Here is a 14,951-nt window from a genome sequence, read left to right on the forward strand (position 1 = left end):
AACGATTCAACAATTTCCATGAAATATGTATATGTGTGTAAGTGTATGTGTGTGTGTGTGTGTGTGTGTGTGTGTGTGTGTGTTTGTTTGCGTGTGTGCGTGCGTGCGTGCGTGTGTGCGTGCGTGTGTGCGTGCGTGCGTGCTTGCGTGCGTGTGTGTGTGTGTGTGTGTATGTGACTGTATGTCTGCATGTGTATAACAAACATGGTACCCACACCTTTCACAACAACTAACAAACACTTCAAGCATCTATTGCTTTAACCTAGGAGCTTGATTAATACAAAATACAAATAATCAAAATCTGGTCGGTTATATAACGAATACTGGAAAATGAATCTTAACCTTGACGACATAGGGGTAATTTAGCCCAAATTTGCTAGAAGGACAAAGTGTAATATATTTTCGGAGAATTCTAGTGTGATTTTCAGTGTAGATTGTAAAATTTTAACAAATATTTCAAGTTGGAGATGATTTAATGTAAAAAAAGAATATGTTGGAGAAATGAGCGAAGAAAGGTGTGATATTTATAGTTATAGAATATAGTTGAAAGAGAATATATATATATATATATATATATATATATATATATGTACAAAATATATATATATATATATATATATATATATATATATATATATATATATATATATATATATATATTTTTTTTTTTTTTTTTTTTTTTTTTTTTTTTTTTTTTTTTTTTTTTTTTTTTTTTTTTTACGGTAGGTTCTTGTTTGAGCCGCCGTGGTCACATCATAATAATTGTAGCTTTCATGTTGTGATGATATTGGAGTGAGTACGTGGTAGGGTCCCCAGTTCCTTTCCACGGAATATATGTATATATATATATATATATATATATATATATATATATATATATATATATATATATATATATATACAATATGTGTGTGTGTGTGTGTGTGTGTGTGTGTGTGTGTGTGTGTGTGTGTGTGTGTGTGTGTGTGTGTGTGTGTGAAGGAGGTGAAGGGGGGAGGGGGCGAAAGTTACGATCAAGAGCACTCTTAGAAAGCTAGATTTTGCTGGTTTTACGATCAATAAACTTATTCAAGTTTCAGGAAGAGATGCCAGAAATAGAAGATGGCTTTGGAGACAGAAAAGTAAGTCAAGCTACTGACGCTCAAATACGGAATCCATGATATTTGCTGAAGTCACGAAAGTGGTTATTATAAGGTAAAAGCATGAAGCGTGTCAAGAAAAAAAGTACTGTTGTCAGGGTATGTGTATTGGGAGTTAGTAAAGTTATCAACAGTCGCAAGGTCTTGGGGTCAGACCTGCAGACAATAAGGTTCCGCTTCGTATTCGTATAATAGTTGAGAGTTATATGGAGTCGACATGTGATGACATTCTGGGGAAATTTCCGTTTAAAAATGACCAAAAAGTGGGTAAGTCGTGCCAGGAGCGCATGCTTTGATGTACCGTGTCTGAGTTGCTACCAATTTTTTTTTTTTTTCTTTTTTTTTCTTTGTAATAACTTTTGTGATACGTAACTTTATTACACAAATAGAATATCTCATATATATCAGTGTCAAATATCACTGTATCATCAATTATATGTATTATTATTATTATTATTTATTATTATTTTTTCATCACACCAATCTTATGTTAGAAAACTTCATACTGCTTATGTACATACCATGCGACATCGCAAAATGTCATGCAATAAGTGTAAAATATCAAAAGCTAATAATGCATTATTGAATTTATGACTAAAACTTATTCATGACATTAACCTTTTCATATATCTGATATGTTTCATTACTTCAAGCACTTACTTACCACACTGTATATGTGTGTTGTGTGTAGGTGTCTCTTATGTATTACATATCCACATCAAAAATCATAAATCTCCCAAGTAATAATAATGAACTTAATTTTTAATAACCCTTAATAATTACCAACAGTGCTTAGTAGGATTAATAAATCTAGTAAAATGAATTAAATCAGGGTGGTTTCCCGTGGAGTTCATTGACATTTTCGTTTCTTTGGTTATGACTGATTACTCTTAAATATCTAATGTTCCAGAGAGGAAACGGTAATCTGTTAATCACTGGCTTTTAAACGAGTATCAGGTCTCGAATAATTTGGATGTGTATGCGTTTAAGTGCGAGAAATTGCTTTCAATTCATTACTTACAGCCTTGTTCCCTATTGTACAAGACAGATACACAAATAGACAGATAGACTGATAGCTAGGTAGATGGATTGGTTTACCCCAATCGCCACGTTTGGCAAGAATACATGCCATGCCCACTGTAACACAGGTTTATTTATTGTATTCACACATAGATGGCTCTACAAGTGCTTAGTCATCAAGGGGTCACTTATTAGTCCTACCTTTCTCACCTGTTTACCCTTTTCCTTGACTTTTGGAAAGGATCTTTTGCATTATTTCATTGTCTTAAATGTTAACAAGATTTTAATAATACTTTAATAATCATAACATCAATAACAATAATAACAGTATTGATATCAATTGTATTAAAAGGAAAAACGCATTTTCCCGCCAATTCAAGGAATAGGGAAATCAAGATCAGTCAGTAGGGCCTACTGATAGACTCCTTGGAGGCTGAGCACATGTGGAGCCATCTGTATGTAACAAAATTCACAAAAACCTACAAGGGACAGAACATAAATCCGGGGTGATTGGGTTAATGAACTGATTGACTGAAGATATATATATATATATATATATATATATATATATATATATATATATATATATATATATATATAGAGAGAGAGAGAGAGAGAGAGAGAGAGAGAGAGAGAGAGAGAGAGAGAGAGGAATATATAGATGAATAGATACATAGACAGAAAGATAGGTAGATGGATAGATAAATAGACAATTATATATATTTATGTATGTATACCTAAAAGATGTTTAAAAACGCCTTTTATATAGAGGATGTAAAGGACACCTAAGAAAAAAAAAGTTATAATTTATCAGCAGCCTTCACCAAAATGTTTTCACAGACTTCTGTTCATCTCAACTCACTGGGCTGCATGTGAGTGGCCTTTCAACCAATATTGCATCAAGGAACACGCTGCCATGGCGGGGGCGTCTCGAGGAGTCAAGGAAACAAGGAACACACAATATCCGATGATACGGTGACCTGTGTTTTTATTTAGAGACAAGCGAACTGTTAGAAATATTTGATGTAAACTTCGAAGCTATATTTTAGCGTAAAATACGATAAAGCATCTCTTGTTTCTTTATGCGAATATCTTTTAAAAATCATACGAGATTACGTAATATCTAATACTCGTTGACGTAAAATAATACTCTTGACGTCGAACTTATTTCTTCCATCTGTCGAATATCTTGGAAAAATGAAGTATAAAAGGTATGAATGAGAATGAATATCTTCACAATACAAGAGGTGTATTTGACCGGTTTCGATTGTGTCTTCGTCAGAAATACATGTATCTCTGAAGATATTCATTCTCATTCATACCTTTTCTACATTTGTCAATATGAATACGATTCAAAAATGAAGTAATTAAATTGAAAAACCTTCTCAACTAATTCCCTGGACACCGTACGTTACCTGGCGAAATCAGGCGAGACGTCAAGAGCGACAAAACGTTGGGTAACATGCGAGGCGAAGATACGGAGGTTTCGCCATAAAGGGTGAAGATAGTGTGGTGAAAGGAGGCTGTGGTGAAACACTCGCCTACCATATGAATGTGTGTGTGTGTGTGTGTGTGTGTGTGTGTGTGTGTGTGTGTGTGTGAGTGTGTGTGTGTGTGCGTGTGCGTGTGCGTGTGCGTGTGCGTGTACGTGTGTGTGTATACACATAAGTTTATACATACAGATAGATATAGATATATTTAGATAAATAGATAGATAGATAAATGGACATGTAGATGAACAGACAGGCACATTGTTTGATATAGATATAGGTATATATATATATATATATATATATATATATATATATATATATATATATATATATATATAATGCATGTATGTATTCATTAGTGTGTATTTACTACCATTAATCACATTATTCCACAGATACAAAATATCCCACTCCAATACAAATAATTCGAAACAGCATAATAATGTCCCATTATTAAGCATCTACCATGTTTCTACAGTACAATGACTATTTACATCCAAATCTCTGTCTGTCTGTCTGTCTGTCTGTCTGTCTGTCTGTCTGTCTGTCTGTCTGTCTGTCTGTCTGTCTGTCTGTCTGTCTGTCTGTCTGTCTGTCTGTCTGTCTCTCTGTCTCTGTCTTTGTCTCTCTCTCTCTCTCTCTCTCTCTCTCTCTCTCTCTCTCTCTCAGTTTAGAGATGTTTGTAGATGAGAGAGAGTGACAAGCAGAGAGAGAGAGAGGGGGGGAGGGGGGAGAAACAGTATTGTTTGCTTAAATCTGTAAATCTCACGTCTAGCGCATTTTGCTATCTCTAGCTATTTTTCGCTCTTGTGTTCCGCTATTTTCAGCCAAAATCGCTAACAAATCCAGTCGTAAACATGGCCATGGCGGAGCTTAGGCTGAACAGATTGCAAGTCTTAAGAAATCACCTATCTCTCCACAATAGGAGAGTTGGAGAGGGTTCAGATGCATTTGGAAAGGTATTTATTGTCTTCGTAGTCATGTAGAGCGAATTTCGTTCCATGACGTCTTTGGATAAGCGAGATTTTTAGGTTTGTTGGTGACGGTTTCAGCAAGCTTACATCTGCATAGTAACATAACCAGTTTTTGAGTTGCTTCTGCCTCGTCGTGGAATCAGATTTTATTGTCTGTTTTGCAAGGAAGGGCATTGGAGCTTCGTATAAGTTGAAATATATTCATGCTGCTAATGTTTTTTGTGTATGGTATTTAATAAACCTCATTCTAGCACATCAGAACTGTGCTTCAGCCAAGCCGAACAAAAACAAACAAACAAACAAAATATTTGATAATTCTCAAATCTAGGACATCAAAGTCTCAGAGACTAAGGCTCATAATCACCTTGGTCTCTATATATCTGCAACATTGCATCAAAGGCTTATTAATATCATCATGTATTTGTAGGGAAGATGAAACTTTTAGACCTCTCTACCAGTTTTTGCAATAAGAAACCAGTCTTTTGCATGTTAAAGGTTTTTAGGTCTTTGCAGGAGTGCCAGAGGTACATGGCCACATCACTTATATATTTGAGTCACTTTAGATGTATCTTTGAAGAGTACTTGGCTTTCTGTAGAGTGTTTTATGACTAACAGCGTTTTATAGGTTCTCTATAACCATTACCTTAGTTTTTCACTATCTCCACACAGGGCTTCTTGAGTCACAGGGTGTGGAGAATATAATGTATTTCCAGCCATAGCAGAGGTCGAAGAAACTGTATTTGTGGAGAGGGCAAGAAATTGTGATAGAGAGGGATAGAAGTAGAGGTTTGTTTAATTGGAAGGATAATTGGCTGCAGGAGAGGAGAATAAAAAGTCAGTGAAAGGAATTAGAAAGGTTTACCTAAGAAGAAGAGGGGTCTGAATAAGGAGCATTTAACTTCACTGTGACTATGCACATTTTGTTTGTGGAAATATATGGTGTGTGGTCTAATAGAGCTCATAACACTGTATATTTTAATCTTTAGAACTTTAAATTAGTAAAGTGATTAAAGATAGGGTTGCATGACCAAGTTGTTTATTGCATGATAGGAAAATAGAACATGTTGCTCATGCAATGGATTATGATATATGGCTCATAATGATATCAATTTTACATGTATCAAAGACTATATAAAAGTCATTAAAAATTCTATATCTGACAGGATTGTAATAATTTTATTTATTTATTTTTTGTTTTTCAGGGGAAAGTGAATATTTGTCCATTTCCATCTTCAGCAACTAGCCAGATGCTGAAGACGGAACTGGAAAAGATCGGCGTGAATGATGTAGAAGTGGAACCATCACCTCCGGGTCTGGAAGAGGAATATAGTCAGATTCTCACACCTCCTGCCATTAGATTTGTTGCTGATCTTACGAGACAGTTCAGTAACCAAGTAGATTTGGTATGTTTGTTTATGGCTCTTCCTTGGAGAGTTAAAATATTTGAAATCTTATCAGGGCGCCCACACATTCACAAACACATACATGTCACACGCACATGCACACGCACACGCACACGCACACGCACACGCACTCCTGCGCGCACACACACACGCACTCCTGCGCGCACACACACACACACACACACACACACACACACACACACACACACACACACACACACACACACACACACACACACACACACACACACACACACACACACACACACACACACACACAGATATATACAAGGTGAACAATTTTATATTTTTTAAAATTTTTATACAGTATAACTCATTAAAAGTTTAACTAACCCCCCTGAAAAATGATGCAAACAATATGTAATTAGGAAGATAAAAATAGAAAGATAATTGAAACTATATAACTGTTGTGCTTTTTCATGTAGATGTTGAAGCAGAGGATGAAGAAAAAATTGGAATTAGACATCACTGGCAACATACCGTTCTTCCCTGACAATCCAGAGGTAATGGCGTTAGAAATATTAAGAGTGATGTGACTCGTTTAGACAGACAGATTTGAATATCTCATATCCTATAAATTTTCTTTGTTTTCTCATGCTAAAATTTTCCTACTAGTGGGATTTATTCCTCTTTCTCAAGATAATACGTTTATCATATCATTATTAGCTACCTTGTTTTTAGCATTTAGTATGGAAATCATTTGATATCAAAACATAGTTAAACAGCTCAAGAAATGGCTGTCCATTTGACTTTTCCATATTGTTACAGATAAGAGAAGATTGGAATGCACAGTCCCAGAAGAATTATGCGATTGACTTTTTCCATCAAACATGAGAAGTTGTAATTGCTGTGTGATGGATCAGAAATTTTATGAGAGTTGCATTGTCCATCTGCTATAAACAGTTAACTGTTCATAATGCATTCAAGACATGTTCTGATGTACGTCAAGAGAGGACATTGATGGCTACATGATGCGATAATTGCAGTGTTAACTTGTTATGTACCTCTCCAACATGTATTTTGATTTCCAGGTATGTACATGTTAGAATTTTATCATTGCAGAAATGTATCGATATAAGTATAGTTCCATATATATATTCCAATTACTATGTTATAAATATCATATAGAATATATATATATATTATTTATATTTATTATTTTATTTATATTATATTTATATTTATATTATATCTATTATTATTATATATATATATATATATATATATATATATATATATATATACATATACATATACATATATTATATATATATATATATATATATAATATATATATATATATATATATATATATATATATATATATATATATATATATATATATATACATACATACATACATATATCTATACTGATGATTTGCCTTATTTCAGGTTGATGGTAAAGAAGTCCCAGGTCCATTGTTTGATTTTGGTCTCCTGATGTACCACTGCGCTGCCCAACTTGTTGCAAAGGAGAGCGGACCATTTTTCTATTTGTCTAAGCTGGAAGGAGCCAATGAGGCCAAATTATGGAATGAAATCTTCTGTTGGGCGCAGGAAAAGCTTGGCATTCCGCATGGTATGTAATTTTGTTTGCTTTACAATATTTATTTATTTCAGATTTTTCAAAATAATTTTAGGAATATATAATCTTAAAAGAGTAATAGGAAAGGGTTTTATTTTGTGGAGGTGATTTTTCAAAGTGAAAAAGTTAGATGGCATTAATGCTATCATTTGGAAGTGATATTGCATGATTTTATTGACCTCCTTGATAGATTTTTTTTTTTTTTTTTTTTTTTTTTTTTTTTTTTTTTTTTTTTTTTTTTCTTCTTCTTCTTCTTCTTCTTCTTCTTCTTCTTCTTCTTCTTCTTTCTTAATAATTCTTCACTTCTATTACTCTGATATTTTTCATGAATGCTGTGGTTTATGATACTCTCTTACAAATAGTGTAGTGAGGTGATAGCTTATATAATTGGCTGAATAAATTTGCAGCCATCCTAAGGTTATTGAGCTGGTATTGTATCTAGTGCATTCAAGTATAACAATATAAAACCTGTTGTTAAATAAACTGTGTTAAAAAAGTCTAAATAAACTTTGTCACTTGTTTTTTAATATTTAGAATTAAATGCATAAAAAGTACATAAAGAAACAGACATTCCCTCTCTTAATTTCCTAATCAAATGTCAATGCCCCCACTTAGCTGTACTGCTTACAGCTTGCTAAAGGATAAATGCTTCTTCTAGTTGCCTATACTTGCCTTTCCCTTTGATATCATTACACACTAATTACTGTATTGACTTGATTTGTTTACTCGGAAAAAGAAGAAGAATACAATACAAAACAGTCTATATATGTTTGCTCATATGTGTTCTTTGTTCAGTCATGAATCATCTGTGAAACGTACATAATCAAGTTCTATGTAGCTTAGATGTAATCAGGCCCTGTCAACTTTTTTGAAGAAGGCAGCTGATATTTTCCCACCAAGACAAAAGAGTGTGGGAGAATGTAATATGATACTTTTCTGCAAAAGGTTCATCTTGTCAAAATTATGTATTCTTGAAATATATAATGGATTACCACATGTTGACATGTTAATATTATCGTCTACTACTGTTTTCCCCATCTTTTTCCATAACATATAAGCATCAATAATAATTTAGGCTTAATTATGGCTCCAGCTAAGTGGCAGATGGGAAAATAGTGCTCTTATCAACCAATGTTTCATAAGAATTCCATGACAACTAATAGTTCATGTTTCACAACTGTTTTGGAACAAAGGAAAACAAACATATATATAGGGAACATGGAATGTCTTTTTTTTTATATGCTTTCTTATGCATTTTCTTTTAAACACTTAAATGTGCTCGACAAAATTTGCATAGACCTTTTTTTGCATTGTTTATTTAAGAACAGGGTTTATGTTTCTATATTTGAATACACTACCAGAATACATCCAGGCTTGATAACTTTAGGGTGGCTGAGAAGTTATTAGGCCAGCTGTACAAACATGCCATATCCATTATAACTAATCTATTTATTTTGTTTACGCTAACAAAATAGCTTATTCACAAAGGAGTCAGTTACTAATCCTATTTGATTTGACCTCTACCATTTCCTTGATTTTTAGAAAGATGTTTTTGTAATAGCATTACAAGCAAAACATTGTCAATTAAATAATGATAATAACCATAATGATATTAACATTGTTAGGAAAGATAAAACTTTTTCCCAAATATTAAAGGAATCGGGATATCAAGTGAGGTCAGGTAGGCCTACTAATTGACTCCTTGGAGACTAAATAATTGTGGAGCCATCCCTGTACAAATAAAATTCATGAAAGAAAGCTGCAGTGGACAAGGCAACTACCTGATGCCAGTGGGTTAACAAATTACAGGTTAATCATCAAAAATAATGAAGTTGGGTTCTGTAATACTCAGAAGAATAGGATTATGTTAGTATTTTTTATTATATTGATTCTTTTTTTTCTGATTAAACTGCCCTTTTATCTTTTAGGAACAATTAAAGCATGTGTCCTGATTGAGAATGTTCTGGCATCATTTGAGATGGAAGAAATACTTTTTGAACTAAAGGACCATTCTCTTGGATTAAACTGTGGCATCTGGGATTACTCTGCATCTTTTGTCAATAAGTTTGGTAAGTATAGTATATACCTTTTCATGACATGATCTTTTCATAGAAAACTAGAATCAATTATTGTTGTTTTTATATGTGTATAGATATTAGTAGATTATAAATTGTGTCAGAAATGCTGTGCATATTTTATTAGATTTTTCTTCTTCTTCTTCTTCTTCTTATCTTCTATTTTTCATTTTTTATGATTAGTTTTTGGATGTATATCCTTTTTGAGGTTATTTTTTTATCTATTTCTTTTTAAGGGGACAGGAAAGATTTTGTCCTCCCTGATCGCAACAAGTATGTTAATATGCAGCGGCACTTTTTACGGTCGTATATGGATTTAGTCATTCACACATGTCACAAGCATGGTGCTCATGCTACAGGGGGAATGGCAGCAACAATTATAGAGTCTCGGTAAGTATTGTTTCACCGATTCTTGTCACAAGTTGCGTTACATGCAATCATTGTAGTTAATCTGTCCCTTTGTGGCTGTCTGTTTGCCTCCCTGTCTCTCTGTCTGTGTCTATGTGCCTGTGTCTGCATATTTGTTTTTATCTTTATTTAGTCATTCATAAAATTAATATTTTGTCCCTGTGGAGAACATACCTCTGGGATAACTTTTATTCATAACTGGGAAATAGATATCTCTGGAGAATGTTTCCCCTCTTTGTAATAGCCTAAGACTGGGATTCCCAACCTTTTTTGTTCCTCTGCACCCCTTGCGCATTTTCATAGATGCCCGTGTATCCAAAAAAATTAATAAAAAAAAATATGAAACTGAAATTTTGACATCTGTATGTGTAGACTGCATAAATATCTCAGTGGTTATATCACCAATAAAGTAAACTCAGGTAACATATAAAATATTTGAACCCATTACATACAAGCAGGTAATGTTTCATGATAGCGAAAAACAAATGGTATTCACCCTACTCTTGATGTAACTTAACCCAAAACTGATGGTCATGGCATGTGCGTACATGTCATACCCACGTTGAGTTTACTTTATTAATTATTTTTACACATTGATGGCTCTACTTGCACTAAGTCACCAGTGAGCCAATTATGAGTTCTGCTTGTCTCACCTGTTTACCCTTTTCCTTGATTTTTGAAAATATTTTATGTTATCTTATAGTGCCAATACTAATGTCAATAGTTATTATAATGTCTATAATAAAAATAACACCATCGATATTCGTAGAATTAGTAAAAAGAAACATTTTTCAAGGAAATTCAGGAAAGGTGAAATCAGGTAAGGACGCAAGGTCTACTAATTGACTTCTTTGTAGCTCAGCACTAGCAGAGCCATCTATGTGCAGAGACATTTCACAAAAAATTCTAAAATAAGCACAGTATCTTCCCGGTAAGTAAAAGCTTTGCTTAAAAAAAAAAAAAAAAAAAAAAAAAAAAAAAAAAAAAAAAAAAAATGCAGTCTGAATGCAGATTACAACATCATGTATTGTATGTAGTGGTTATTCTCTTAGACCTAATGCACCCTTTGAAAAGTGGAAATGTACCACTGGGGTACATGCTCCCCAGATTGGGAACCCCAGTCCTAAGAGATAAAATTTCTGTTCTGTATATATATATATATATATATATATATATATATATATATATATATATATATATATATATATATATATATATATATATATATATATATTGTATATATATATATATATATATATATATATATATATATATATATATATATATATATATATATATATATATATATATATATATATGTTCTTTATATTAATAACTGCTCTATATATATTTCAGTGATCTCAGTATCCTGACAAAGGTGACAGAAGCAAAAATACAAGAGTTGCTCTCTGGTGCAGATGGTTTCATGGTATATGATACACGTCTAGTTCCAGTTATGAGGAAGGTTAGTTCTAGTGGGTTTCTGTTTTAAAGATTTAACATTTACAGGAAACCATCACAGAGAGAATTGCTATATTAGAGTGGTCTTGTTTGACAGAAATTGTTTCATTAGCTATTTTTTACCTGTTTCTAGACCTTTCTTCTTACAGATATATATCAAATTACTGTTTTTTTTTATGTTAAATGTTATGGCCTTTTAGATTTTGTTTTTAAATTATAGACTGTATATTTTGAATCCTCATTACTTGCTAATACTGATCACTTTGTTGTTTTCTCAGATGGTAGTATTAGATAAAAGGGACAATCAAATAGAGAATCGGCCAAGAAATGATGTTCGTGTTACTGCTGGGGATTTGTTGCAGATGCCTACAGGTAATCAAAGACTGTGTGTGTGTGTGCGTGTGCATGTGTGTGTGCGTGTGCGTGTGTGTGTGTGTGTGTACGTGTGCATGTGCGTGTGCGTGAGGGCGTGCGTGAGCGGTGGAGAAAATGAGAAAAAACAAGATAAATCAATCTCTCTCTCTCTCTCTCTCTCTCTCTCTCTCTCTCTCTCTCTCTCTCTCTCTCTCTCTCTCTCTCTCTCTCTCTCTCTCTCTCCCTCACCCTCTCCCTCTCCCTCTCCCTCATGCTGTGACCACGGCGGCTCAGACATGAACCTACCGTTAAAAGAAGAGTATACATAAGCACAGTTTCTGTAAGCCATTTTACTAATAGATCATGTGGCTCCAATTTAGAACCATCAAGCCAGCGATGACGTACATGACGATTTTATCTGACCTCGTCTGGCCTCTCAGTTCGTGTCCAGCAGTTGATGTGATAAGGTCAGTCCAGCCTTCACCCCTCAAGGCTGGTTGGCCGAAAACGTGACCCCGCGCTCACCGCTTACCCTATGAGATTGTCTCGTGTGTTCCCTTACTGTAATGTACTTTCTGTGTTCATACAAAAGAGTCAAGCCGTCATAACAACTATGACAACCCCTGCTAGCCAGGTCCTGTGCCTCTCCCTCTCCTCTCCTCTCCTCCCTCGCCTTCTCCCTCTCCCTCTCCCTCTCTCTCTCTTTCTCTCTCTCCTCTCTCCTCTCCTCTCCTCTCCTCTCCTCTCTCTCCTCCTTCTCCTCTCTCTCCTCCCTTTCCCTCTCTTTCTCTCTCTCTTTCTCTCTCTCTCTTTTCTTTGTCTCCTCTCTCTCCTCTGTCTCCTCTCCTCTCTCTCCTCTCCTCTCTCCTCTCCTCTCTCTCCTCTCCTCTCTCCCTCTCCTCTCTCTCTCTCTGCTCTCCTCTCCTCTGCTCTCCTCTTCTCTCTGCTCTCCTCTCTCTGCTCTCCTCTCTCTGCTCTCCTCTCTCTGCTCTCCTCTCTCTGCTCTCCTCTCTCTGCTCTCTGTCTCTCTTCTCTCTGTCTCTCTTCTCTCTCTTCTCTCCTCTCTCTCTCTCTTTCCCCTCTCTCTCTCTCTCTCTCTCTCTCTCTCTCTCTCTCTCCCTTTGTAAGCACCATTTCACGTGCTTAGATTATTTGTGTCAATTTGAGGTGACTGATACCACTGCATTGTACTCACTTCACAGTTTATTGGAATGCAGTCAAACCTGTAATCAATATTTAACAATCATAATCACTGTCACAATTAGATTTATGTTAACTTACAATATTTCTAACCAGTGCTTATACTAGTACAACCACAAAGAGTCTATATATTACACTGTTTGCCAAGCATTCTTCTCTATTATAATACATAAATTGTACAGTGATATACTTGTGCAAATGATATCTACATCTATACATTAATCTGTTTGATATGTACGCATAGTGGGAACAGTCAGTGCCTTTAATAAGTCTCCAGATCACAGGCCTGTACATTTGTCAGGCCTGTGTTTTCTCTCAAACTGCCCTACACACCACTGATGGCCCCCTTCGTGAGGCACACCCACTCCATACATCTGTCAACACAAGGGTCAAGGCATCCCTTGTAGCAGCCTACGTGGAAACCATTAACCCGAGTTGGTCTAGGCATCTACGAGAGGATGATGTGCGGTCACACTGTCACACTGCTGATGCCAGCAGCTACACCCTCTCTCTCCCTCTCTCACCCTCTCTCTTTCTCTCTCTCTCTCTCTCTCTCTCTCTCTCTCTCTCTCTCTCTCTCTCTCTCTCTCTCTCTCTCTCTCTCTCTCTCACCATTTTCTTTCTTCAGATAAAGCTGAACTGTACAGTATTTATGATTTTGTTTCCAGGTGGAGTCACACTCGCAGGGCTGAAGCACAATGTTGCTGTTGGAATTCTTTTCATAGACGCTTGGTTACGTGGAAAGGGCCACTACATTTACAAAGGGGCTGTTGAAGATTCGGCCACAGCAGAGATTTCACGTTCTCAAGTTTGGCAGTGGATTAGACACAGGGTAAGGTTTGGAAGTGCAATCAGCGCACTTAATATCTATTTCTTAATAAGCAATGGAAGAAAAATTAAGTGCTGCTCATAATGTGTACTATTTGATATTTCAGGCTAAACTAGAGGATGATGGTGAAATCATCACGAGAGGTCTTGTTCAGAAAATCATCAGAGACTTTGTTGATGCTACCATAATGTCCCAGGATCCTGTTCCTCTGAATTCACCAAAACACGAGGAGAGATTTAGAGCAGCTGCAGAAATATTTGAAGAAATTGTCACTAAAAGAGATTTCCCTGAATTTATCACAACATATCTGAATCTCGACCACACATTCCTTAGTTACCAAAAAATGCATGAAGAATGATACTGAAAAGAAGTTTAATTGGTGCAATATGGATTTGGCCTATGCAAATGTATGTGGAATATTTTGTGATATTTTTTTGACATATGGAAGTTATATAAGGTCTAACAAATGATAGATTTATTATGTTGGATTTTTCCCCCCCCCCAGGAAAGTATACATCTGTAATTTTCTTTTGAGGTATTAAACATTAGATAATTATATATATATATATATATATATATATATATATATATATATATATATATATATATATATATGTTAATATTGTTTATTTGTCAAGGATATGCATGGTAGATTATAGGTTACATGTTATTGAAGACATTTTTATCCACACATGCACACAAATTATTTTAAGTGAAATTATACATATTTTCACTTGCAAGTTAGTGTGGTTTATACTTTAGCACAGTATTGTATTATTTTTTGTATTAAACTATATTATCTTAGTTGTATAAAAGAGATACTTATATCTAATTTTCAGGTTGTGAGTAATGCATGAAACTTTTATGACAAAATAGATTTTATAATAAGTGTGTAAATATTTTATGCTTAATACTATCATTTGCATTTAATACAACAGGGGTTTATATTGTCATGATCTATACAGATAAAAGTAGAGAGGTTATTTT

General features: G+C 34.6%; 2 protein-coding genes across 2 annotated transcripts in view; both read left to right on the forward strand.

Annotated features, from left to right (window-relative positions):
• Nucleotides 1–6,884, forward strand: part of LOC119588094 — a 7,518-nt gene extending 634 nt beyond the window's left edge. The window contains exons 3-8 of the mRNA XM_037936806.1: nucleotides 1,080–1,121; nucleotides 1,335–1,406; nucleotides 4,480–4,611; nucleotides 5,829–6,029; nucleotides 6,476–6,553; nucleotides 6,819–6,884. Coding sequence (XP_037792734.1) covers nucleotides 1,080–1,121; nucleotides 1,335–1,406; nucleotides 4,480–4,611; nucleotides 5,829–6,029; nucleotides 6,476–6,553; nucleotides 6,819–6,884 — 591 coding nt within the window. The remainder of the gene's footprint in view (nucleotides 1–1,079; nucleotides 1,122–1,334; nucleotides 1,407–4,479; nucleotides 4,612–5,828; nucleotides 6,030–6,475; nucleotides 6,554–6,818) is intronic.
• A 179-nt stretch (nucleotides 6,885–7,063) lies between these two features.
• On the forward strand, nucleotides 7,064–14,507 carry LOC119588105 (malate synthase 1-like). Its single transcript, XM_037936818.1, has 8 exons — nucleotides 7,064–7,081; nucleotides 7,445–7,631; nucleotides 9,566–9,706; nucleotides 9,949–10,102; nucleotides 11,477–11,585; nucleotides 11,860–11,953; nucleotides 13,804–13,967; nucleotides 14,071–14,507. The coding sequence occupies exons 1-8, from the start codon at nucleotides 7,064–7,066 to the stop codon at nucleotides 14,320–14,322; spliced, it is 1,119 nt and encodes a 372-aa protein (XP_037792746.1). The 3' UTR covers nucleotides 14,323–14,507.
• The last annotated feature ends 444 nt before the right edge of the window (nucleotides 14,508–14,951 follow it).

This window comes from Penaeus monodon, chromosome 3 (assembly GCF_015228065.2).
Source record: "Penaeus monodon isolate SGIC_2016 chromosome 3, NSTDA_Pmon_1, whole genome shotgun sequence".
In the NCBI taxonomy this organism is placed as follows: Eukaryota; Metazoa; Arthropoda; class Malacostraca; order Decapoda; family Penaeidae; genus Penaeus; species Penaeus monodon.

What these genes read in the sequence shown, in the direction of transcription:
- LOC119588105 (XM_037936818.1), top strand. An exon ending in GCAACAATTATAGAGTCTCG is followed by an intron (nt 10,103 to 11,476) that starts GTAAGTATTGTT and finishes TATATATTTCAG; the next exon opens with TGATCTCAGTATCCTGACAA. An exon ending in TAGTTCCAGTTATGAGGAAG is followed by an intron (nt 11,586 to 11,859) that starts GTTAGTTCTAGT and finishes TTGTTTTCTCAG; the next exon opens with ATGGTAGTATTAGATAAAAG.